Genomic DNA, 27489 nt, shown 5'->3' with positions numbered 1-27489 from the left:
ATTTTGAACCCACTGGATCTGTGGATATGAAGTTTCTTTCATACAAGACTGCATTGCTTCTTGCTTTGGCTTGTGTAAAGAAAGTGGGTGACCTTCAATTAAATTTTTATCTATACGGTACCAAAACACCTTCATGACTTATTTGTACATCCCTTACAGTTCTCTTCTGATGGCCTCAGAGTTGTATTGCACCCAAATGGCACATATTTACCAAAGGTTATGTCTGCAGCTTGTAGCTTTATGCAATTTGAGTTTCTGAGGTGAAATTCTGTGGGTCTGGTGTTTTTGTACTACATACCTATATTGACTGCGCTCAGGATGTGTGCTTATGTGACCAGTCGCTTTCTGTTTTGCTATCCAGCTAGAAGTAGAGCTCTGTCTAAACATAAGCTCTCCCACTTGTTAATGGAAGCTATCTCCCTAGTGTACAGCACCAAATGTCTCTCTTCGCCTCAGGGTGTAGGAACACATTCCACCAGTGGAATGGCAACCTCATGGGCGCTTTTTAAAGGGTTCCCTGTGAGTGTGCTATTTGTACTGCAGCTAACTTATCATCACCACACACTTGTTTGGTTTTATTGTTGGGATGTTACAGCCCATTCAGTGGCTCATTCTGTCCTTTCTGCTGGTTCTACCATGTGGTGCTGGTCCGATTCCATGTATATATGTCCCATGCTATATGTGTTGCACCAAGTGAAAGGAGACCAACAGTTATGCCTATAACTTCGGTTCCCTGAAGGAGGTTGGCATGGTGATGAGCAGCAATCAAACTGAGGAATGACTGATGACAGGGGGTATATGTGTAGGCAGGGCCACACATATGTCATTGCAGGTCATCTGCCTTAAAGGCATGAATATAAAGGTCTTCAGCCAGAACACGCAGGGGTGTGATATCCCATACTATGTGCTGTACCTTCTTCATCTCCTTTGATGAACAGAAGATATAACTGTTCATTTGCTTTGTCTGTAACTGTACTTAGACCCTTTCTAAGATGTCTTTGCTCCAGATTTAGTGAGTGAAACTATTAATATGAATTAGCTGGCCTCATTGTCAATAGATATACCATGCTAGCAAAGCTAAACATTCAATAATGACTTAGCATTCCACCCTCTCAGCCAACTCCCCTGTCAACCTGAAGTTAACAAAGAGGCGACACTTTGGTGATAAATTCCAACTTCAGTATAGTCAGTGTTTTTGCTAATTAGCAAATGCTAATCTGCTAGCACAACAAGCTAAAATGGCTAATAGTTATTGGATATGATTGCTTTTTTAACCTTTAATCTCTAACTATTGTCTTTTCACTTGCAACAACACACTGGATACTGCATGTCTTTATGTGTTTGAACCAGTTAAAGTATAAAAAGTGTCTGCAAGAGCCAGATATCCAGCAAACTCATGTCCAAACAGAATGGGTCTTTATTTAGGAAGTGAAAGAAAGAAAAAGAGATTGTAATCAACACCCCATTTAAATACAAAAACAAAAATAAAAATAAACATGATATTCATTTTGCATATCAAAGAACCATTCAGTAATAATTACAATCCAAACATCTCATAAACGACTTTTGTGAAGCTATACACACAAACTCTGATTTAGAAATTAGTCACTTTAACAATAAAATTACAAATATTTAGCTTTAAAAATAATTAAACTCAAAATAATATTTTAGCAATTAGCATCTTTAAATTATATATAGTGTTTTTCACATAAAAATACAAAATAATACCAATGACATTTAAATATGAAAAATTATTCCAAGAACCTGCTACTATCAAATAAAATAAAATGTGGGAAAAAACAAGATGAAAAGAAATAGAAATATGCATGAAAAAGTCTCTCCTTTTGTTAGCAAAACACTATCCAAAATAACTACAATCATTTACATCAGTACAAAGATATCTGGATTTAAAAATACTTGCAATGAAAAAACGGGGTATCTTTTTCTGACAGTAAAAAATGACACTGTGGATCAGAAATTTGCAAAATATGCAATGAAAAAAATAAATCTGCATTAAAAAGGTTTACACTGTAGTTCTTACTTTTATACAAACATTAGAAACAGTATTGCACATCACAACACAGATTCGAGGTTAGTCAGCCTTTCAAAATGTGTTATATTCAAGTTTCAGAGCATCTACGAGGACAGGCAGCTGGGGCCTCGATGCAACAGGGGAGAATCTCAAGTGTCTTCCCAGAATATAATAAAACCTTCATGTTTCCTTCCATTAAATCAAACGTGTCATGTGTATCAAAATAAGAATCAGCTGTATATCAAAAACTTTGATGTTACTAATGATGTGATTCTTTGTCAACCAAAACTTTTGGACATAATTAGGGGTAAATAAATCGAAATATCAGTCCTATTTAAATAGAAAAATACAATCAAAATCAACTCATTTTTTCGTCTACAAAAATAGTGAAATAAATATGATTTTTACAAAAGCAAGGACACATACAGAACCAAGTAACAGTGTTTAACATAGAAAATAGAAGCTCACAAAAACAGCACGAGTCAAGTGTTACAGGTGACGATATTCAAACATTATCAGACGCCATGAGAACCAAAGCCACGAGGAGGAAGAGGGGCCAGAGCGGGAGCCCGGTCTTTAGCTTTCACCTCCCATCAGGTTGCAGGCCGCGACGCCTTTCCGACTCCCGCTCCTCGTAACACCCGGACCATTTTAGAATATATTAGAAAACATTTGCTTTTTGCTCTACTCACACAAAACATAGCTAACTTAAGACCACTGCTCCACGCTACACCTTAAATAAGTCATTATGGGAAAAAAATATGATAAATTCTACCTATAAATAGGTGAAAACTTTCAGAATTCGCTTCTAAACAGAAGGGGTGAAGGAGACAGAAAACGAGCAGGGATACAGAAAAGTAGTGCATAATGTATATTATATTAAAAAACAAAAAAACAAACAAACATATTGAAGGGCCAGTGATGAGTAAATTGTTCACACAAGCAATTTCAGTTACACAACTCAACTAGTCTCAGTTCCATTAAGGTTTTGTAACAGTACACAGTTGACGCCTGAACACTGATACTGAGGAGCACACACACAGGGGCATGAGACACTAAAACCACGACAACACGAGAGCGACACACTTGTACAGTACCAAACAGACGGCTGGGCGACCGTCCTCACAAAAAAGATTGTCCCTAAAGAGTTTTTCAAGGGTCGAGGAGGAAATTAAACAAACAATAAAAAGAAAAAGATCATCTTTAGTGAAGACCACGCGTCACTGTCTTCATCGTGGACAAGTGTGGTGAGGAGATGTGGAGATGCTTCATCTTCCGGTAACTGCGCCAGTGTTTCCTTGGATTTATGGAGCTGCAGCCACGCAGCATGAAAGCCTGACTGTTACATTACAAAATAAGCAGTTTAGTGTGTTCGAACAATGCTCAATAATGCGACGGAGTCACACGGAGCACGCCAAACTGACAAAGTCTTTCATTTGCATCTGGTCTGTCGGTGATGCTACACCAGATTAGCCTTTGGAACCACACAAATATATGGATAGGAAGAGTGATGGTGGAGTCATTCTTCTCTACGAAATCTGTTGATAGCTAAACTAGAGCCTCAGTCTACACTAACAACAGTCACACAGCACATGGACGACACACAAACACAAACCACTGAACACCACTCTGCTTCTCAATGGCATTTTTTTGTTGTTTTTTTTGCTATACAAGCCACCACGTGACAACGTGATGGCATCCACTAAGTCTACAGTAGAACCAATATCACTTTTTGTATTGTTAGTATGTAAACAGATCAAACAACAGAGAAACATCAAAGCATGCAAGTTTAAATATGTTTTTTTTAACTCATTTATCTTAGTCTGATTTTTTTCCCCTCTTAGGCATTTGTACTTGATGATCATGCTACTCGTTATAGAATTGTTACGTCTTGTCTGCATTTATTATTTCAGTGGTTTGTTTTTTCCTCACATATATCCAGCATGCTATTTGTGTAGCTAAGCCTATTGTCATTATATGCACTCTTAAATCTTTCTATGGCAATGGGGGCCAGAAGTGTTCGAGTGCATACTGCATTTCGTTTTACATGATTCAGGTTTATAAATGGCATTAAATATAATACCTACACATCTATTCATATATATGTATATATAGCAGCAAAGCTTCTGAAATAGCTCGGTCAGTATAAATGTTGAATACAGTTGCAGAAAAGCAGATTTTGTATTTTGAGGTATCACTCTACGGGTCAGTATGAGCGCAAAAATAACCCTACTGTCTTCTTTTTTTTTTTTTTTAATTTCAATAAACTCTCTAACAAGAAGAAAGAGCCCATGGCAAAGTTAAAAAAACAACGGTTTGCTTTGTGGCAGAAAATGTGTCAATTTTAAGCTTCCTATATTTTTTCTACCTTTGGTTAATGACCCGGGGCAGGCGTCAACATTATAGAATCGAGGTTTTCCCAGAAACAAGTGTGCACTGAACGCACCGTGGGGTGGCTAGCAGCAGACAGACAGACAGACAAGCTGCCCCCATGCAAAAACATTCCCATATCTACGTTAAATCTCACATACAAAAATAATGATAATAAAAAAAGCTACAAAAATCAATCTCTTTTTTTGTTTTTTAAATCTCCTCTTAGAAAAGATGAAAGTACCACAAAAGAGTTGTAGAGTTGTCAGAGCCTGAGATGTGCGGGGGGTTTTGGTGAAAAACTGAGGCTTGTGGTGTTTGGCTGCTACAAAAGATATATAGATATATAGTATATACTGTATAGTGTTATGTACTTGATTATACTGATAGCTTAGGAAGCAGGAGAGGCTGAGCGATGCTCTTTTTCCTGTTAGCCAGTGTTTAATTTCCCTTTCCCCTAACTGTGTTACCATGAAATTGGGGGTCGCAATCTCTAATTCCAGCGGAAGTGAATCTGGCGAGGGCGATCGGCGCCTTCTTTAACCAGAGGCTTGTGAAACTCCCGTCCGGCACGGGAGTGGATGTTAGCCCAGCAGAACTCGCAGTAGTATTGAAGACAGGTGACGTTAGCACAGAAAAAAGGAGCAAATTTCCCTCCACAGCGAGCACCCTGGCACTCGTCACAGAGCTGATCATCCAGGACGTAGGGCTTCACCTCCACCTGCACATTAAGGAGTCATAAATGTCAGCTGTAACGAAGGGCACAAGCTTAACGAAGCACAGGCAGTGAGGAAACCTAATTTAACCAGCCCTAACAAGCGTTTGCTTATCATAACAATAAGCTCCTTCTTCTCTGTAGGGATGCTGATAACACACAAAAAGATGCAAATACACACACACACTTGCGCACACACACTTCATGCCATTCATGCGAATGGCATGAATTACACATCACCATGACAACTGTGTCATATACCATGAATCCTATTGATTCTTAAAGTCTGAAAAGTTTAATTTACGGCAATAAAATATCTCTAAGCATTTTATTTGTGATCGTTAGTAACATTTTGAGATACTGCTTATAAATAAAATATTTAGTGAAATATGTATCATACTGTAGATTTTTACCATCTTTTGTTCCTTTATGGATTTGTATGTTATCTTATTTTCTTGCATACAATGTCACAACCCACAAATGTGCAACATTAAAGCTAGAGAAGTCCTAGAATCAGACGATCCCCTGTGACGAAGCACTTGGAGACTGTAGGGAGCAAGAACTCCCAAACTTAGTTCAAAAAGTTTGGTTGATTATGTCTACATTGTAACAAGTGGGAAAACCTGTTTCTTTCTCATAAACGGTGCTACATTTGTTTCATTTATTCGAGTGGATGATTGCTGATTGAAGAATGGGTTGGTGTTTCTACATGCTACAGAGGCCTCTGTTTGTTAAACGAACACATTTTTAAATTGCCAACATGTCTTAGTTCTTTAGTTTCAATCATCCAATACAATAAATGAGAAGAAACAAGAGTCAGTAGCAGAAAAAACTGTTTGCCATTGACAGATGCAAAATACCAGCAACACTGAACAGTGAAACAAAGTGCTTCACTGACCACTACACTGAGCACAGAGGTTTCTATAAACCAAACGACCACATTCCTTTGGTAGTGTGATGCTTTTCTTGAGGTTTCAAAAAGTGTTAAATTTAATTACAAAAAATTCTGAAACCCTGATATACACTAAAAAGTCGAAGACGGGGGGAAATAATACTGAAAGGAGGGTGGTCATACCCTCTTATCAATGTCAGCATGCTGCAGCTGGACGAATCTCGCGCTGATGGCAGCGATGTAACTCTGTTGGTTTGAGAAAGCCACTCGTCCTGCCCCCTTTGGGTATTTGAGCTCTGGATCTGTATCAATTCCTGCGTAGCACACTCCACCATAGAGGCGATCCATAATCATGGCCAACTCGACTAGTAAAGAAATGAACAGAGGACAAAAAGACGAATTTAAATATGTGAAAAAACAGATACAAGACTTGGATGAACAGAAGACAAAAAGACGAATTTAAATATGTGAAAAACAGATACAAGACTTGGATTTGAGAACAGAAGAGAAGCTATCAGAAGCTTATTTTTAGTCCAAGTTATCATTACACGCATAGCTTGAATTAATCTCTATTGAGATGCAATACTAGTTGTAGAGAAACAAGTTGGCTATATTTACTTGCTCTCAGAGGACGAGGGACGCCGCCCACAAAGATGGTCTTGCGAGGATCGAGAGGCTGAGATCCATCCATCACAAAATCGCTGTCGCTCAGGTTCCAAGGACGAATTTGCACCTGGTGTCAAAGTCAAACAAGATTAGTTCACCTTTCCCCCCTACAAGAAAAATGTGGCCATGTAGCTTCTTTTCACAGCGAGCTGGTACTGCTGTGCCACAGAGTATATTTAAAAGATGGATATTGCTATATTTTCTGCTGCTTTAACCACATGTGTCTGCAATCAAATCAGTCCCTCACTCTGGCTCTTAGACACAATGAAGTCATTTTAAGTTACTTTCATGTTGGCATCACTATTCAGACACAAAAGCTAGACCCATCTTTTAAATGATTATTTAAGTGTTTAAAGATTTAAAAGCAATTTTTGAAAAGCTCACAGGTTTGTCCTTGATGGTGGGGCTGGAGACACACAGGTAAAGCTTCCCATCCTCCTCCATACAGGCTTCAATCAGAGCCTGCACCGAGCTCTCTTCCTGGAACAGCAGGAATGCATATCCTAGGGAACGTATATAAAAAGCTTCAGTGTACATGCATACAAGAACAAGAGAGGGTATAACAAAGGTGCTCACCTTGGTTTGTCACTATTCAAATGACATTCACTTCTTTGCATCATATCATAATACCGTGCAGGCTCAATGTAAATACTGGTAACCAGCCATAAATAAGTGAGCTTGATGCTTTTGCTAATACCTTTAGGCGGAAAGTAGGATTTACTCTCTGCTTTGTGTGGCCAGTCCACCACAAGGTGACCAAAGCGGCGGAAGCTTGAGGTTATTTCATCTAAGGGAATTTGACATGTGACACGTGAGTAGGGAGATAAATCGTAGAATTTTTTTTTTTTTTTTAAAAGGACTGGCAGTACAACACAATCATGAAATAATTTCTTTACTCACCTTCGTCTATGTCAGGAGGCAAACCTCCCACAAACACCTTACGAGAGAAGCGCTCGATGCGTTCCCCGTTTTGGTGAGGGTAACAGTTGGGAGAGCCAAGGACTCCTGGGACACCCTGGTTGCCATGGCCATCATCAAGGAGATTGTCATCAATAGGGAAGAGAGAGGAGCGGCCTGGTGGACAAAAAAAGGCAGGCAAGGCTACAGCAAATGTCAAGCATGCTATTAAACATTCACAAGCAGAAACCCTCACAAACATGTTTCCAATCCCAGTCACATTTCCTCTCCTTGAGGCAATGTTACATCTTTGCTATGACAGGGACGTACTGAGATGAGAGGCTTTCTATAAAATAATGTTTCTGCTTTTATTGCACTTTATTGCTGAGTGGATGTGAGGCCAAGCACCAGCTTAAAGTGAGGATTACGTACAATTTGTTTTTTTACAGATCCGAGACTGGGACACGCAATCATGTGTGCTCCACTCTGAGCAGCGTGGCAGATAAAGCGTGTGTGGAAAGGCAGGCCGAGTGGAGCGAAGCAGTTAACATAATGGCTAAGCACTATGGAGTCCCAAAGTGTTCAAATATATACCAGACAACACAAGTTATTTTAGAAGAATAAATAATGAATTAAGTTATTCATTATATAGCAAATATAAATGAAATTAGGGGATTTCTTTATCACATTCTTTGCCTTATATTAGATAAAATGTGAATTATTGGACCAAAGTCTTTAGCCAGCAAAGGAAAGCAATCAAATTAATCTGATTCAACTAGCAGCTGCTTCTGTCAGAGCATAAGGACGGACGCAGCTTACGAGCCTAAAAAGTGAAGCCATCACAGAAGTGGCTTAAATGTGGATTCTTTTTATGAGCCACCAGGGGGTGACTCGTGGTTGCAAAATCAAAAAAACAAACAAACAAACAAACAAACAAAAAAAACCCCTCACTTCCCTTTATTTGTGGTCTCAGTAGAACACTTTCCTGGAGGATTTATGGGCTCAGCTGCTAGTTTTAGATCATACTGAAGAAAATATCAAGACCTTATTGTAAATTACATATTGATTATTCAGGATAACGATTTATCATTGACAAGTCGTTACCCTGTTAGCTTGCCATTTCACAGTCGAGCACATCTGGTTCAGAAACACCAAGATGTAGATGGTTAAAATACTGAGCTCGGAGGTCCATAACAGAACTTCTCAAAAAAAACAGGTGGTGTCGGGGTTTTGGAATAAAATCACTGTTATTATGAACATGAATGATATAATAATATTTTAGAAGATTAATATATTTTAATAATTTATTATTTTTAGAAGCTAATGGGATGTTTCTACAGGGTTTTGGATTTCTGCAGAAAATAAGCTCTGTGGGAAATAAAGGATCTCTTTAAAGGTTTGCGCGGCTCCTCGTTATAGGTGCCGAGTGATTTCAAGATAATCTTCACAAATTCAATCTATTTTCACAGTTTTTTTAAGCGTGGATACATTTGGCAGAAGTAAAAACACATATTTTGAGGTATAAATAAGCTGCACCCTAGCAGCATGACTTCAGCCTCACTATCATTAACCTCCTTTGTTTGTTACCAAAACTTGAGATACAGTTTCAAAATTCAAAAGTGGGGAACAAAATGTGAAAATATCTAAAGTTTGTGTAAAACACAGACCTTATTTTAAGCACACAGTCAAAAATCTATACAAAGTGCTACATGCTAACCTATTTTATTTATACTTTGGGTTTCCATAGAGCAGAGGCTATAAACACCACCAAACATGAAACCCTCAACTTCATGTATGTCTGGATACTGAAACAACACATTTTTCTTTGTATATTTTTTTAATAGTCAGTCAGAAATTTGATGAGCAAAATTCTGTGTATCCAAGTCCAAATTTAAAAGCAGAAAACAGTGAAGTCTCAGTCCAGACTTAAGGCCTCAGTTTGGCATCTATTTAAGCAATAACACATGCCACAAGGAAAAAGCCACAAGTAAAGAGACACGCTAGAGAAAGCTGAATTTACCTCGACGCCTCCCATAGCTCCTGGCTGCATGTAGAAAAGTACAAGAGTGCAAGTTTCAGCTATGAAACATTTCTCAGAGGGCATTTGTAACTGTAGACTTTAATCTGCTGATCCAACCCAACCAGCTTTTATTCAAGTCACCGACTAATGAGCTAAACTGAGATACTTTTAAAAAAAAAGAACTTAAATCCTCCTGAAACCCAAAACAAAAATTATTATTTTTGCCAAACTTCCTAAATGCTGTGGCAAGGAAGCCTGAGGGGCTGCATCTGTCATATACTTGATGAAAGTAATACACAGAAAGTCCAGAAGCCTAAAAATGACATTTACACAAATGTTGTTATTTTGCACAAAAAGGTTTTAAATGCGATCAAAAAAAAGAAAAGAAAAAGGAAAACTGTTTAAAGGCCAAAGCCCTAAATATGCTCTGGCAGGGACAAGAAATCTAATTACACACAGCAGCATAGATGGCGTTGAAAAGGGGACAAAAATTATCTTCTGATTATTGAGTCTCAGGAGGAAATGGCAACAACCAGAACTTATTAAAAACACTCATAAATACTCCCAAATGTTGTCTGACCCCGATTTATGTCTCGCTAATACTGTTGCAAAACACGGTTTTATTTTTTTGACAACTGGATGTGTCTCCAAATGTGAAGCTAAAAAAACAAAAAAGAGGGACTATTCAGGGCAACAATTATTCTAATTAACACAAGAAAATTTAATTGGAGGCAACCTGGAACAACCTTTGTCATTCAAGTACTACACAAAACGAGCACAGTAAATTTTCAGTTATACCACATAGCCACTTTAATGCCAACAAAACAGTTGAACAGCTGGTTAAAAAAACTGAACCCATTTAACGGGTACCGTCAGATATTCTGCAGCAGATGCAGCAGAGGTGACACTGCGTGGCTTTATTGCACCACAGTGAGTGTGTCTAATGAGGCTAAAGAGTAATGGTGGGAGCATCATGAGAGCTGCAGACACAGGAGGATGGTGCTAGGAGATAATTACCATTGAGCATGAGTAGGCCATCAGCCCCGGGGTTAGGGCATCCCACACGGCCTGATGTGAGAAACAGACACACACACGCAGAAAACACACACACACACACACACACACACACACACACACACACACACACACACACACAAATAGGAATGAGACATAGAGCAGATGGAGAAGACAGGGCAAAGCCAATGCATGTACATGGGAATAACCACACAAAAATGCACGCACACACATACACAGAAAAAAACTGTCTTTTCACATGTCTAAGTTGAGCACAAACAGGAGCAAATGTTTTTTCCCCCATAAATGACCATGTACTGTTTCAGCTTTCCGACCAAACTACAGTGGAATTACTTTTTTTTATTTAAGGCGATAACAATGTCCATTTAAAAAATAAATAAATACATTTTTAATGCAAAGATCTAGCAAGTTCTGAGCTGAACAAGACAATTTCTCCCCTTTTTTTACACTCTGCTTTGGAAATGATTGAGGAAAAAAACACTTGTTATAGTAACCCAATTTTCCATCATATTTAGTTTTACAGTGGTTTCTCAATCGTACTAATGAATGACACCAAAATCACAAATACCAAATTCTAGATCGCAGCATTCATTGTGAAACGTCAGATAAATTAAGTCACTAATAAGATAAAAAATATATTAAAAATGTGTTGCCTTATGAGAAGCTACATTTGGAGCCGTTAGCCAGAATGCTGTGTTGTGTTAACCATGTCAGTGCTATAAATGGCAGAGCGGACCCCTGCAACCCCCTTTTCCCTCTCATCTCCTCTCTTAGCTGTCATATGCAGCGTGTGAAAGTGTGATCACATCTAAAATTAGAGTAGACCCCCCCAGCCCCCCACCCTTTGCTGTGCACACTGGCCCGTGTCCTCTCCATCTGCTCCGGGAGGAAAAACAAGAAACTCGCCCAAGATAGGAGGGCGCAGGTTGAGTAATAATCTTAGCCAACTGCAAATGAGAAAATCCACACAGGAAATTTTATACGTGTTTGCAAACCTCAACCGTTTGTCTTTTAACCAGTGATGAGTTTTTTTTCTTTGTAATATTTTAAAGTGAGAGTGTCTTTGGCTTGTCAGGCTGTAAAAGAGCTACGAGCAGCCGTCAGTAGGAGCTGTTATTTGACACTGCTCCTCTGATGTCCAGCAGCTGAGCACAGGAGGCCAGGACAGTGTCACTCTACGGTAAATTCTCTGCTTGGTCCTGCCAAGAAGTGAGGAATAATTCAGCAGTTACACAGATCCGTTAATATATTTTTAAGGTATAAAATACACATGCTTGACAGTTACAGATGTTTTCTGATATTAGTAAAGAAAAACGCCATGGTTTCTCTTTTTCCTGACCTCCAGCTCTGACTCAGATCAGTGTGCTGCTCAGGTTAAGTAGGAACAGGATCAGAGCTGGAAGGTCATGTAAATGTGCAGCTGGTGGCACAAGTATTAAGCTCTCAGCAGGGAGAAAATAAGCTGGTGTGTGGAAAAACAGCACAGCTCTGGGAGCAATGGGCCTGTCACTTCTCTGCACGATGTCGGGTTGCCTCCGCGAACACGATCGCCTCCCTCTGACCCCACGAACTGAGACTAAAAGGGAAAGGCCAGCTTACCTTTCATCGGATCCTGCTCAGCTCGCATGATGTCAATCAGAGAGCTCTCCAGGGAGTGCATGTTCAGACTGTCGTACATCCTGGTGCGATCCTGAAAAAATACAGGTGACATTTTTCTTTTAATCATCCAGAGTTTGACAAAACAAACAAACAAACGTCACGGTGCACGAATAAATCCTCACGTTTCTCACACACCTTCGGGATTTGGCTTATGAATAATAAAACCTTTGAAGCACAGGGTATTTGGCTTAACATGCACCTCACGCTTGGATTAACATTTTTTCCGTATTTATTCACTTTAGGAGTCTGAAGGTAAGTTTACAGGCAGCCTACACAACGGATTCCCCAAGCTCTCTGGACTGCTTCCAAGATGCAGACAGAAAGAGAAAATGGAAACTAAAACCAGGAGCGGCATTTCACAATAGAGCTGAGATGGAGGTTGGGAGTTTGTCAGCAGAACAGTGAAGTTGATCATCTTATTATTCTAGCCAGAGTGCCAAGTCTACCTTATAACACACAGCACAATGACAGGCTAATGTCCTAACTCTATGATAGTTAATAGCAGCACGTCGCTTCTGTGTAAGCAACAGTAATTCAGAAAATGATCACACGGTAACTGCTCAAAATACAAAATACTATCAAAAAATTAAAAATTAAAATGCAATTGCATGCAACTTCTTGCATTTGTGTTGGTCAAGCTTCAACTTGAACTTCATTTCAGGTAAGGGGACAAAATCAAAGGAAGCCAAATTTCACAAGGACAGCTGATGATAAGTGACAACTGTGCTGGTGTAACCAGAAACAGTTTCCCTGCATTGTACTAGAGTGCACTGTCATGTGAAAACAGGTAGATGTAAAAACGTAGATTAGTTTGAGATAGAAGTTCACTTTAGCGCTCTGTTTCAAGTCTGGGTAGAGGTCCAAATGAAGGAGGAGTGCTTGAGCGCCGCAGAGCTTCACAGTGAGACAATCCTGAAGGGGCCAACTTTAAACCGTGAGTGTTTTTTGCTTTTTAATAGTTTTGGAACTTTTTGACCAAACCCTTTGTTTCACTGCAGCATTATGAGAATGATTAACAGGTTCACACTGGTCTTTATGTGTTATAAAACTGCCAACTTTAGAGACGAAGGACAGCGACTTTTGCCTTCTTCCTTGCCAAAAGGGATGGGTGGCCAATTTCAGGCTGGATGCCTTAGCGGACGCAACCCCAAAGGGGATTTGTGTCTCCAGCTGGAATTGAACCAGGACCTGTTGCTTGCCAGCGGGCCACTAGTTAATTTAAATTGGCTTAATTTTTTTAATATCCCTTTCCTTCACAGATTTTTCCATGTAAATATTCCAGGCTTGGAGAAATCTTGGTGATATTTCTGTCATCGCATCAATACAGTGAATGGGGCAAGGGTTTTTTCTTTGAAGTGCTAAACAGCTGTTTACTGTTGATCATTTAGTTTGAGTAATTTTCATGACAGGCCAAGGATTCTGGAGGGTTCTGTGTTAACAAGAAGACTGATGTAATGGGTGACAATGAGCAATGGGAAACCTGACGTTGCTGGATGATCTTTTTTCTTTAGCGTCATAGTATTTTAGGGTGATCACATCATTTAACATTTAAGTTATTTACAGGGAACTTGTGGCCTTTCTTAAAGAAACAACAAGTGACTAGCCCCACTAAAGGCATAACACTAACTGAAGGCAGAGGTGCTGTTCCTTTTGTCCCCAGTTTACCTCTGTGTTATGTTAAAAACATGACACAGCAGAGATACAGTCTGTCACTGACTGCCAAACATTAAACAGAGAGGAAGGAAGGAAAAGACTTGGAATCTGAAAAATTCCAGTAGTGACACTGTTTATGGAAATTAACAATCCATGCAGTCGCGTCTGTTTCCTGGAATAGGAAGCGCTGCACTTCTTGGCACTGATACTACTAATAATTTGAGCTCATAGCAACAGTCGTACCATTTGATGACACCATTAATAAGGTGATATCATTAGATCGGTCTGAATGAGTCATGGCCATAGCCGCATTAATCTTAGAATTGATTTATGCAGACACCCTGAGAGGAGACTGGAGTAGCAGGCAAAGTCACTCATAATCTGAAAGGTTTTGTGGATTTGATTTTATATTGTGTGTTGAGGTCCTTAAGGGCACATTCAATCTTTTAATCAATTGATGCACTTTGAGTGTCCAAGCTGTGCAGTTTTTAACATTAAAATGTCTCTTACATGAAGCCTATAACTGAATGATTTTATAGAAGAATTCAACAGCAACACTGAGCTCTTTCAATGCAAGTCGCACTGGAAATGATAAACTATGACAAAGAATGATATTAAACATGGAGTTTCAGGGAACAATACTGCCTCATAAATGTTCCTAAGAACCCAGTAATATCAATCCAAAACAAGTAAAACACTGTTCAAAGTGACTGTATCCCAGGGGGAGACTTTCTGAAGGCTGTGTTTCCTGGCTATGACTCCATTTCTTTGCAGGCACGAGAATCGAAACATCAAATCACAATGCAAATTATGTTCTTTGAAAATAGCAACCAGTCTCACGGCACACGCAGACGTCTCTTTACACTTGGCAAAGATCTAGGCTTCACAGTCTTCCACATCAGGTTACTTTGCTTTTTTCTGCATTCTTTGTAAGTTTGATTGCTAACTCGAAACTCCAGGCAAGGTTTAATTCCGTGTGTGCACGGGAGGTGTGTTACTATGACGATCACAAGTGTCTGGGTCCAATTTTAAGAAGAATATAAAGTGATATGTGGGGCATCACTTGATTTGTGCTGCAAGCCTTGGTTCTGAAGCATGTGCTATATGCTATGCGTTGTACAAAAGTGATACATTCGGAGTGTAACTTCTAAAAGTTAAATGCATGACTCTGCATTATGGAGGAGGGTTCAATGCATTAATTTACGATAATATACAGAAATAAACCGAGCACAAGGCACTACATAAATGTCTTCAGGGGTTATAAATCAGTTCATGTTTTTAGTTGTGGTAAAAAACATTTTTCCTACACAGGAGGTAACTGTAATAAAATAATCTTCTTAAGCCAGTTTTGTGAATTGGGATTTCATTTACTAACACACACAACAGACCTACTTGTTTAAGAAATAGTCAGAAAGAGGAAAATTTTGTCAAATTAGGTAAGTCACTGTACTTAGTCATCCCACAGAGGCCCATTCTGAGCCTGGAAAAACACTGTATCAGCGACACGAAAGAGACAAAGATTAATCCAATTTTGTGAACAAATGGGAATTTTGTTTTTGGCAGGAAAATTAGAACGATATGATTAAAATATGACTAAACGATGACCATCTGGACCCTGAAGCATTAAAAGGGGAAAGTAGATGCACTAATGATCGTAGAGTCCCTCAGTTCATTTAAGTGCACAAAAAAATATATCATTAATGTTAGAAACATGACAATATTCAGAAATTAGACACACAGGCAGCATATTGTAGTGTCAATTTTCTGATGAAGATATGGGAATGGATGTGGTAATATGTTGTTTAGACATGTATAGAGAACATTTGGAATGTGCATTTACTCTTTTGATGTCATTTGCTCCACATGACCTTGTTCTTGTTTACTGTCAGCTCTGGCAAGCCAGGCTACAGATGCCTACCCAAAAGAAAATCCCACATTTTTGGTCATAGGGAGAAACAGATCTACTTTAAAATATCATTTGCTCATTGAGAGGCCTTTTGTATCACACAACAAGTCTATTCAAGAAGGTATTTAAAGAAAAGAAGGAGTGAGTTTGTTACTTAGAAAACTTAACTTTAATTAGTTTCATTGCAAGTATCAGTGAAATTTTTACTTTTCATTAGCCACATAAAGACCATAGTATAGACACTTGTCTTTCAGAATAATAGCAAAAACCTGAATATTTTATGCAATATGACCTTTTAAAGTTTGGCAAAGGAGCAGTTTTAGTGGCAAAAGGCGTTAACTTCCTGAAAATAAAGCAGCCCAGCCCAGATCCTCAGATCTAAAAACTCTTGCTTATGTTTCTCTGTTGATAGAAAGAATTATTATCCCCTTTTAGTTTATACCTCATCAAGTAAAGTTAAGTGAAACTATCCCTTCAGAGACCTTCATCATTTAATTTGTCTAACATCTAATTCGCGTGATTGAGTTAACCTCTGTCACCAGCTCTTTCCCACCTTTAAACCCACCGATTCTCACACTGTCAAACAAAAACCCTTCTGTTACCCCCCCCACACACCAAACCAATTATCCTACAAAACCCACCAACAGCAGCCAATGCAGTCCCAACCCTAAACACATACCTGCAGGGGCAACAAGGTGTTGCTGTTGCTGTCTGTGCGAAACATGTTCTCCTCTATCCAGGACTTAGGCCCCAGTGATCCGCCAGAGCGTGGGAACTTGGGAGGAGCGATGACATTGCTTGAGAAGGGCTTCTTCAGGGGTGAGACGTGACTGACTGAGCCAGGTACACCCATGCCGCTCCCTCTGCGGTGGTCCCGGCCCCAGGACATCCCCCCGGAGCCCCAGCCATTGCCTTGGTGACTACCCCAGGGAGATGGTTTCACCATGGGCTGCGGAGACATTAAGATAATATGGAGTTAAAGAGAACTGACAGCTTTATCATGTCTGTAATACACAAATATTTTTTGTATTTACAACATCCATTTCATCCTATCTTGCCTTTCTTTCCTTTCACAGCCACAGCTTGATCTGCTCCTGTAACGGGTGGCTGGATAAGAAGATTTAGGGCTTTAAGACTAATACTAAGTATCCCGTGCGCTGCAACACCACCTCTGTAACTTACACACAGTCTCTTTCCACCTGGACCTTGGGTTCCCTCTTAAGCATCATGCATTGGATTGCATTGTGCTTAATCTCACATGTGAATCATACACAGAGGAGAAACAACTTTGTTTCTTCTGCACTCAATGCTTAACGTAAACTGAAAACCTTTGTACTCACTGGCAACGTCCATGTTCTAATAGTGCTGTATTTGAGGAACAGAGTTAATAATCCAAAAAAAAAAAAAAAAAAAAAAAAAAGGATAACAGAAGTGCTTTTAAGCAGAATCATAAGAGAGAGACTCAGCACTCTAAGAAAGGGAAATGGAAAAATCATTCTTTCAACTTTGCTTATAGAAAAATCTATGAGCAAAGTTGAAAGAATGCTCTTTTTAAAGCTACTGCAGGGAAATTCATGTCCTGATTGCCACTGAAATTAAAGTTAGTTTAGATGAAGCTTCCAAAAAACAAACAAGCAAACAAAAAAAAAAAGATCCAATAAGCGCCCAGAGACATTTCAAGATGGCTGCCGAGTACCAAGACTTGCTTCTAGAAGGACATTTACATGAAAAGAGGCTGTTTTAGAGTCCTATTAGAAATGAATGCACCAAACCTCACATACAAAAAAAAAAAAAAACAAAATATGCATTTAGTAACTAACAAAATAGAAAAGATGCAGCATTTTCTTATGTTTTTCACTTTAAAATTGAACTTGCACGTAATGGTGGGGATCATCATTATGCGGTTGTCTGTGTTGGTTTCATGAAAATATATTTACATAGGACTCGGAGCAAAGGGCTAAAGGTTAGTGAAACAGGAACACCACACATGCACTACAGGCACACCCAGTCACATACATACTTCCATGCACACACCCACTGTGCAAATTGCATTACGGAGAAACCTGAAGCTGAAGGCTACAAACCCCCAACTGCTGCAAGACTGGACTGCTCATGTGAGCTTCTGCTGTTGCTGCATTTCCTCAGGGCATTGCAACCGACAACCATCACACCACCAAGATACTGGACGTTTTTCATTTCACCTAAATATAAGCACCCATTTACGACACCAAACCCTGCAAACCTTTGTATTCCCACTGAGTGCACCACAAGGCAGGGATGGTCCTGTGCCATGTGACCACATCCCACAGCCAGCTTCCAGGAGAGAACAACAGCTAGATTCAGTGATGCTCCCATGTAACCCTGTTCACCCCTCCCTCTCTTTGCCTAAAGAGTAGACTTGAGCCCTTGCATAATGCATTTGTCATTATGCATCAAGATAAAAATAGTTTATTCTTCAATGTGAAGATTATACATGAATTCACATACACACATTAATCTATGAAGGCTTTATATCTACATTGTGACAAGATATCCCCAACCTAAGGACATGCCAGTCAGCTTTCACAAAACTATAGACCTAATGGATTGCTACACTACATGGATTGGCTACAGATTTGGAGAGTCTTAATATTTACATTTGCTCGTTATAGTGACATTAATGGGAATAGGAGACCCGGCCATGCCACATTCTTGTGATTCCTGTTCCCCAGCAGCTCACCTGATGTTGGTTGTAGTTGTTCCTCTGCTGCAGGAAGGCGCCCTGCTGGGGATGCATCTGGGGACTAACGGGGGACCTGCGACTTTGCGGCTGCTGAGGGACGTTTATCTGGGGTGAGAAAGGACCGCTGAAGCCCTGCACGTTAATCCCGGCACACGGATTAGCTGACACCGGAGAAAAACTCTGGAAGAAGGCCGGGTTGATGGAGGAGGGGATACCTGGGTAGAAGCTGTTGTCAGAGTCCGCGTTGGGGATATGGTTAATGGCGTTCGCGTGGATGGGGTTGATGGAGTTGGGTGCGGGCGGGGGAGAGGAGCTGGTCTGAACGGACCAAGGGGTGCCAAACCCAGGGAGGGAAGGTGAAGACGAACCCGCACTGGCGCTCTGCAACTCCTGGGTGGGGAGGTTCGGGAACGCGGCGCCGAGACCTCCGGACAACATGTTGCCGGTGCTGCTGCTGCTGCCATTGCCGTTATTTATATGGTGGGCGATAGGGGAGTCCATTTGGATCTTGTTTAGGTTTACGGAAGTGGGCGATGGCGACGCGGCATCAGCTTCAGCCTCTTCCACTGGAGAGCCGCGGGGGTCAGCGGCGCTGAGTTTGGTCTTGGAGAAGGGCTGCCTCTGCGGCAGGTGACTGAAACGTCCCTGGGGTGGGGTCGGCTCTGTGGGGCTGAACTCAGTGTGCTGACCTAACTGCTGATGTATTTTTCTGCTGTGCTGAAGGTCACAGATAGACTGCGTCGGGCAGAAATGATCAGGGAAAGCTATCTTCTGCTCTACGTGGTTATAATCCGGCGTGAACGAGCTCAGCTTGCCGTCGTTGTGCCTGTCGGTTTGGTTCGGCTGCTTTCCGGGTTTGCTGGCCGGGCTGCTGCTGCGGTCCGTTTCCGTGGTTGACGGGGGTAACTGTGTGGTTGTCACCCCCACAGGCTCATCCTGCATGTTTTACTGATGCGCAGCAGCTGACAGAAACAGCAGGGACGAGGCGACGCTGCTGAAAGGCGAAACGAGGGAGGAAAATCGGTAGGACGAGGCGTAGTATCCGTCCGCCGATGTAAAATACTAAATTCGACGTTTAAATAAGGCAAGAAATGCCGACGAGAATATATTTAACCAGCGTTCTTAAATGAGGTCTATTCAAAGAGTGTGTGTGAAAAGGCTGCAGACTACAGCGCTGAGAGGAGGGGGTCTGGCCTGTGCAAATAGTCGGCTCGCTCGATGCCTAATCTCTGTTTCACTCGGTGATATTATCATCTGACTAAAGACCGAGCTTTTTAGGCCTTGTACACTAGCCTAGCCTGTACGGTCCATTCCTGTCCGACCGTTCTGCCCCCTCCTCTGGTTACCGGCTGTGCTGCTGCGGCAGAGGATTAAAGATCCCCGACTCAATCGACGTCACGACCGCATCACGCCTGTGCGCCCGCCTCGAGCCCGAGCTGCAAAGAGGACCGCATTGTTATGTCACTTTTTCATTATTCATAAAGTGCAGTAGGCCTAAAACCCTCAGCAAAAAAGGCCACTGTAGGCTGACTGTGGGCCTAATTATGACCAATAATTTTATGACTAATACTGCCGCGTGACTAATTTATATGGCCATGTAGCGAAGTGACCCTATAGCAACACATGCAAACTACTAGTCTGTTAGCATATTCATCGTCAAATATTAAAGAGCCAGTAACCCTTTCATATTTATATTTCACAATACATGGTGTTCATTTGAAATATTTTATTTCAGCTAAAGTGACATTCAGAAGCCTAATTCAAACGCCCAGCCAGGATACATTACACACTCTTATTGAACTGGATGTTAACGCCACTTTGGCTTCTCTATTCTGCATGTCTCCCCAATAGTGCTTGGAAAAAAGCTCAACCATTTCCAGGGTACATATTGTACAGTTTTCATCCGCCCGTGCCTATCAGTATTCAGTCCACAACCATCGTGCGTGCGTCTGCGCCAGCGTCACTTTACGCATGTACGCCGGCAAGCTAAATATAGTTTTCTATGTCAGCGCGTGTCAGGGGAGATGAATCTTCTTCGCCTGCACTGAACTCAAAGCTGACAAGTAACCCCAACATATGATCTGCCACCAGCAGCAGCTCTATGTGGCTACTAGGTAATCTTTTTCTTTTTTGGAGCGAGTGAGAGAGCGCATCCCGGGTATGTCACCAACTGACTGAGTTTTAGGACACAAGGCAGAAACAACAGAATGTTTTAGATGGTCTCTTCCCTCAGCAGCTGAGTGGTAGATGCCTTTAATTCATTTTAAAATACAAAACAAGCATCCGTTGGGAATTGGAGAGATACAAATGAAAAAAATAAAAATAAAAAATTCTTCTTATTTTGACAGAAAGCCCAGTTTCAGTGTGTTACTCCACTGCATTTTCTGTGTTAGCACAAATATGGATGAAGAATTTCACTTTTTTTTAAAGAGTGAAACTGAATAAATCATCGCGGCATCTCTGTTTGAAGGCGATTTTTAACGAGGTAGACAAATACCAGAGTAGCAAAGCAATGTGCATGATGGACTTACCATCTGGTCCCTGCTAATGATGATAGCTCATCTCTACACAAATGACACATAGCTTATTGCTTGAAAACGGTGCTGCCAATTCCATAATTTTATCAAGAACTTGATAAATATTTTTGGATAAAGCGTTACATATATTTAACTATAACAGTCACTGGTATGTGTGTATACTGGAGAGTGAATCTCTGTCTTTTTTACAGTCAATCTGAACTTAAAGTAAGACTGAAAGTGATCAGTGATCACTGAAAGCACTTGACCCCTATCACTGATCTCTTATTTTTCCTCCCCCTACTCACTGCACCTATGTCTTTTGGGCATAAAGCAGCAGAGAGAAGACGCCCGCCCCCCCCCGGAAATTCCCAATGATAAGGTCCCAGATGGGACAATCCCACCAGTGAGGGGGCAGGTGTGGTGGCCACAGTTGGAGCTGAGGACCAGTGATTAGCCAAGCCCAGTAGTGCAGCAGGGAGTTAAATGGGGCAGGCTGCCAGCTGCTTGTGCCTGATGATCATGATCATTGGGGGGGGGGGGAATGACACGGTGGGGGTTACCCTGGTAGATGGGGTGGAGGCAGGGTTGGTGTAAGAGAGAGGAGGGAAGGGGGTGGGGGTCTTTTCTGTGACTCTCACCTGGCCCACCACACACAGAATCTGACACATCAGTCCAAATACTGTACGCAGTTCTCCATATTTGCATTCACTTTCAGATCGAACTGTCTGAGTATGTTGAAACATCGAGCCAACAAGTATAAGTATAATGATATCAATACAAGCAAGCATATGTCATCGGATCATGAGGGTGCATCATGTGGCTGAAATAAAGTAGCTAGGCTCATTTGAAGCAGGTTTTGAGAAAGCACCTGGCCCACTAAGCAATCTCAAATTTCACCATGTTTATAAAGCTTGATCTATTTAGGTCTGTCAGAGAGGATGGCAGTCACACTGCAGCTGCAGTCGTCATAGCAACAGGTAATCTGCATTTCCTTTTGTGTGCTTGATTAGCCTGTTTGACTCAGGGCTCTCACTCTCTCTCAGTCTGTATGTTTTGAAGGGTTGGGCCGATGCCACTGATCAGCTCATTCTATCTCACGGATGCATTCATCAGCAGTGATGACATTGTATTCTGAGAGTCACGAGTGTGTGTGATTCAGGTCTTATAATCCCATCCCAGCATACAGGATGTATGCCTTTTGCATGCCACGCAAGTATACTTTCAGGGCTGCAACTGTTTCCTTAGACAGAAGCACCAACAACCCTTTGTTTTTCAGTGGGTACCTGGAGATTCAAGACGTGTTCATGTCTGATCTGTAGATACATAAATGCTAATATTAAATTCAGATCAATCTGAATGACAAAAAACATGCTTATTAGGTTTTTTTTTAAAGATAGCTAATGTTTGTTTAATTACCAAAATATAAAAAGATTAGCATAATATAGTTTCTCTTGCTTACAGCATTTAACTTCATGCAAAAAAGTAAACAACCGTTTACCTTTCTAGAGTCAGTCCCTGTTTAATCTTGCTAAATGAAAGACCTTGCCACGGGCAGTTTTCATTGGAACAACTTTCTAAAACTTAGCATTATACTCAGTAGCTTGGTTCAGGGCAATGTGTGCACTGACTGTAGAAAGGGATGAGGTTTTAAAGTGTAAGGCGTAGTGGCCCTGAGCTGCAGGACACACCATAGACACCACCAACAAAAATCCACAAACAAAAAAAGCATTTCAAAAAACACTGGTCAACCTTCCACTTCCTTCAAGTGTGCTTTCAGAGGTCAAAATGATAGTTTAATGTTATCTGTTGAGAAGAACTGCATTACATGCATATCCATATCATGCACTTAGAGTTGTATTAAATAGTAAATCAGCTTCCCAAGCTTTTTCATATTAGAGTAAACCACCATAATTGTGAGCCTCTGAATTAACATGCTTGTTGTTTTGCTGAACATTTCCGTAACAACTTTAATTTGAACTGCAATCTTTTCTTTCTGATTTTGTTGAACTAAACAACTGTCAGTTGGTAATTTCCATAAAAATGACAGATCAGAGTCCCCACCCTGTCCTCTTTTTTGTTTCCTCTTTTATTTGCTGACCCAGCCTCTATTCGGTTCATTCATTTTGATACCCAGCTGAGTTTGGGAGAGACTAACAGAGAGTGGGTGTACCGTGGACTTTTTCTACCAATTACTTAATTACTTTATGATAAAAAAATAAAAACTGTTTTAATAACATGTGATTTCATAATGAAAGAATTATTCATTATGAAAGGAGGAGAACCCTCAACTGTGTGTGAGCCCCTGAGTTTGGGCCAAGAATATCCATTGGATAATCTGCCTCAGATTATAGAAAATCCCATGTGATAGTCCCATAACATGTTCCTATATAACTGAATCAGTCTCTTCTTCATCCTTTAAAACCTTTTGCACATTTTAATGATTTTCTAAAATGGAAAAATAAAAGGCTGAAAAATGAAGCTAACTTGGAACCAAATTCCAGTTCCTCATATAGCTGCTTCACTTCTCCACAGACTACCATTTTAAAATTCCCAACTTTAATTCAGAAAATGATATGTTTACAGCCTGTTACAAAATGCATCTTTGGTTTCTGGAGCTAATCTAAGGCTTAAAGGGGTGAGATCACTTGTATTGATTGGCGTACTAGCACAGGCGTTTGTCATAAATATCCATCCATCACTTCTTAGGGAATAGCACTGTGTTCCCAAGTAAAATAAACCCTCTCTCTGGGGGAAAGTCTTAATACACCTTGGAAGAGACTTCTTTCGGCTGCTTCTATTTGCAATATCATTCATTAGGTCCCAACTCACAGCTCATGGTCATAGGTGAGGTCAGGAACATGGATCGACCAGTAAATTGCCACAACAGTAAAGCATTCACTTTGCAAAAGATGCTGCGTCAATCCGAACTACCACTTCAGCCAGTTCTAGTCACCAAACTGGACCTTTTCACCTGTTGTTGTGTTACACACTTCAGGACCTTTGCAAGCAATGTGTCAGCTGATATCTCTAAATATGAGTAAGTACTATAAGCATATGTACAGCTGGATATCACTGTGTGTAAACAGGGAAAAAATAAAATTATGGCAAACTGATGCTTTATTTTGACATTTGTCTTGTTTACCAGAGAAACTGAGCACACTGTCTTGTTGTACCTGTGCTTCCAATTTTGCATCCTATCCTAAATTTATAATACCAGCACATGGGAGGGCTTTCGTTCCAATTTGCACCCGGCATGGCCTCCAGGATGGAGGTTTCTTTGTTGCGCTAAATTGTCCCTTTGTTGTGACTCTCTGGGCACTGAATAGCTCTTTGTGTTTGCTGACTGATAAAGCTTCTGCAAACAGTTATCTTAGTCACACACACATGCGTGGACACAGACAAACACAAACACCCAGTTAGAAGTGTTGGTAACGATGTTACAGCCATGTTAGATCACAAACTCACAAACAAACTGACATACAGCGTGATAACAGATGCCTTGATAAGCTTATCTTGTATCCAAGCAGGGGTTTCTCAAGAGTGGTCACACCTCCTTGTAGCCACTGTTTCTTCAGAATCAATCAAAAACGGCCCTCCATCTATGATTGGTACTATTCTCTGAGATGAATGAGGGCAGTATTATGAACGGCATATATTTGCAATTTATGACCCACTGCAGAAGGCTTGCCACACTGATTAGGTGGCTCGTTTCTCCAAGGCCGGAGAAAGAGCATGCGCATCTGTCATGCTTTAAACGTATTAGAAGTGTGACAGGGTGTTATCACCAGATTAGGCTGTATGTGACCTTGCAGCAATATAGCAAACTTCAAAACCTCAAATTATGAAAGCTTTCATCATATTTGATCAACCCCATTCCGTTTTCTTTGTCTAAGACTCTCCTGGCTCTTGTCACTAATCCTATTCCCAATATTCTCATGAGTGCTCTCCAGTGATCATGTCCACATCACATCTGTCTGCTCTCTTTGCTTCAGCTTATGTGTGTGTGTGTGTGTGTGTGTGTGAGAGAGAGAGAGAGAGAGAGAGAGAGAGAGAAAGAGATGCAGTTATCTTAATGTCAGGGTAGATTTCCTTGGCTTGTTGCACAGAAGCCAGAGCTTTGTTGTAACAGCAAACATTAGCATGACTAGATAACATCCTTCAGCCTTCTGCTTTCCATCCACCGTTTATTTGCACACAAATACATGAATAGGATGGACACAGACGCTAATGTCAGGCCTCAACAGGGGTCTCAGACATATGGGGATGCCTTTAATGATGTTTAAAAGAGAAACAAAGAGGGTGCCCGCCTAACCACACACACACACACACACACACACACACACACACACACACACACACACACACACACACACACACACACACACACACACACACACACACACAGTGTGTGCTTTCTGAAAGCACCTGTTTGTCATTGTAATGCATTATTGCAGGTAATGCAATTAGGTGTGTGTCAGTCTGTGTCTACATCTGCATGTGTGTTCCATAGATTGTAAACCAGCATCTCAGATGTCACCAGAACAGAGCTACAGCTGGGGGTCAAAGGTCATCAGTGCCAGGTGCCTCAGGGCTACAGATGTCTTGGGGAGAGAAAGCAGGTGTAGTATTTGTCACTGAAATAACAAGATCATCATTTTTATTTTGTGAAACCTCATCTGAAAGAAAATAAAAGACAATAGTGCGCATGTTAAGTTTAGTGCTCCTGTAGTTTGCCATTAACATCTGATGTTCTCATGTCCAGATAAATAACATTCATTGTCATTTAAAAATATATTTGTTCTAAGCTTTTACTAAGAAAAATAATCGAAATTAATTTATCTGTGTGTCACACTTTGGAGACAAGTGTGAAGGAAATGAAAGGTTTGTTACCAATAACAGTAATAGGAAACAAGGAAAAAGAAGAAAATAAATCAAACCTTATGTAAAATAAACAATAATTTTGTTTAGAAATGCAAAATAAAACAATAAAAAACAACAAATACGAAACAAATTAATTATTAATAAATAAGTGAGCAAAATAATAAAAATTGGAAAAAACAAAATCCACTCTCACATTACAAATTCTGGGACAAAAATTCCAGATTAAAAACTGAATATGTGGAAGTAGTTAGTTATGTATCGTTAAACTGGTTCTACTGCTAGATGAATGTGGAAAATTTTAATTCGACCTTGGAAAATGAACACAATGACTGTGGCCCACCACGTTCTCTTTACTGCTCAGCTGAAATGACAATAATCGTCACTTCTTCAGATTTGTTTTACTACTGTACAGAACCTTTTCTACTGGAAGCTTACCCTGTATTGTATATAGACCAACCCTGCAATAATGTTGTTTTTGTTATATCATTACGATAAATTTCAGATTTATCAGAAATTTCCATGACTACATTTTATTTGTCAAACTCACAATAAACCCACTCATACCTTAACCTATACCCACCTTAATATATTTATATAAATATTAATTAAAGTGCACACAGAGGAATTCTCATGTGGGGTGATGTTATTCCATCATAGGGGAACTGCTGTGCTTCAACAACAGACTATTTTCATTAACAACACATTTAACATTTTCACTGATTTTATTAAGTGTAAAAAATATATCAAAATGGTTAAACATATAAATATATTTAAATAGTTTTGTTTGGGCTAAACAGTGAAATGAGATGTTAAATTCATTATCACAGAAATCTGGATAATTCTGATCACTGATAAGTCATTGAATAAATTTGCCCAGTAGTTGTGAGGAAGGAGAAACTTTGCACATTACTGCCACTTAGTGGTATAAGTAGCTCTCTCTCTCTCTCTCTCTCTCTCTCTCTCTCTCTCTCTCTCTCTCTATCTATCTATCTCTTTCTGTTTGCAGGGTCAGAGGAAAACTGGTATAACTTGTTGTGGTAAAAAAAACTTGTCCACCATGGCAAATGCTTTGTGTTTTTTTTTTAAATCTGCATTTAAATTTGTAAGCCCTAAGAAGACCTACAAATCTACGTTGAATGAATAATGAAAGACACCACAAAAATAAAAAAGGCAATGTGACCATCATGATTGAAAAGCTAATTACCCATTCACCTGTGCACCTCTGCCTTCCTTAAATAGGTTTTGCCTGTGCCCAAATGACCGTTTACCATATCATCACTAACCTCACATCACATAACAGGCACATCAAAACTGGCTACAACAAAACACAATGCAAATATTTTTAGCGTTTATTTAGCTCAATCGCAACTCAAATTCATCCTGGATTTTTAATTTTAACGACTAATAAAAATTGTAGCGTCTTTTTTGGCTTGTGAACCACTGGGGTATAATTCAATTCAATTCAGTTTTATTTATATAGCGCCAAAACAGTCGCCTCAAGGCGCTTTATATTGTACAGTAG

At 40.2% G+C, this 27489-nt stretch overlaps 1 protein-coding gene across 2 annotated transcripts; it reads right to left on the bottom strand.

The window, feature by feature from the left end:
* Nucleotides 1-1399: 1399 nt before the first annotated feature.
* Nucleotides 1400-19930, bottom strand: cpeb2 (cytoplasmic polyadenylation element binding protein 2). 2 transcript variants are annotated; one of them, XM_063465721.1, is made up of 11 exons: nt 18565-19929; nt 16525-16794; nt 12227-12317; nt 10610-10660; nt 9593-9616; nt 7576-7749; nt 7373-7462; nt 7060-7178; nt 6628-6742; nt 6193-6374; nt 1400-5123 (listed from the first exon to the last, which is right to left on the bottom strand). In XM_063465721.1, the coding sequence occupies exons 1-11, from the start codon at nt 19507-19509 to the stop codon at nt 4896-4898; spliced, it is 2289 nt and encodes a 762-aa protein (XP_063321791.1). In that variant the 5' UTR covers nt 19510-19929; the 3' UTR covers nt 1400-4895. The 2 variants fall into 2 exon arrangements, with proteins under 2 accessions (XP_063321791.1, XP_063321792.1); XM_063465722.1 differs by lacking the exon at nt 9593-9616 and having other exon boundaries at nt 18565-19930.
* Between the last annotated feature and the right edge of the window lie 7559 nt (nt 19931-27489).

The sequence above is a fragment of the Pelmatolapia mariae genome, linkage group LG23 (genome assembly GCF_036321145.2).
Source record: "Pelmatolapia mariae isolate MD_Pm_ZW linkage group LG23, Pm_UMD_F_2, whole genome shotgun sequence".
In the NCBI taxonomy this organism is placed as follows: domain Eukaryota; kingdom Metazoa; phylum Chordata; class Actinopteri; order Cichliformes; family Cichlidae; genus Pelmatolapia; species Pelmatolapia mariae.
This window is presented reverse-complemented; position numbering and strand designations above follow the sequence as displayed.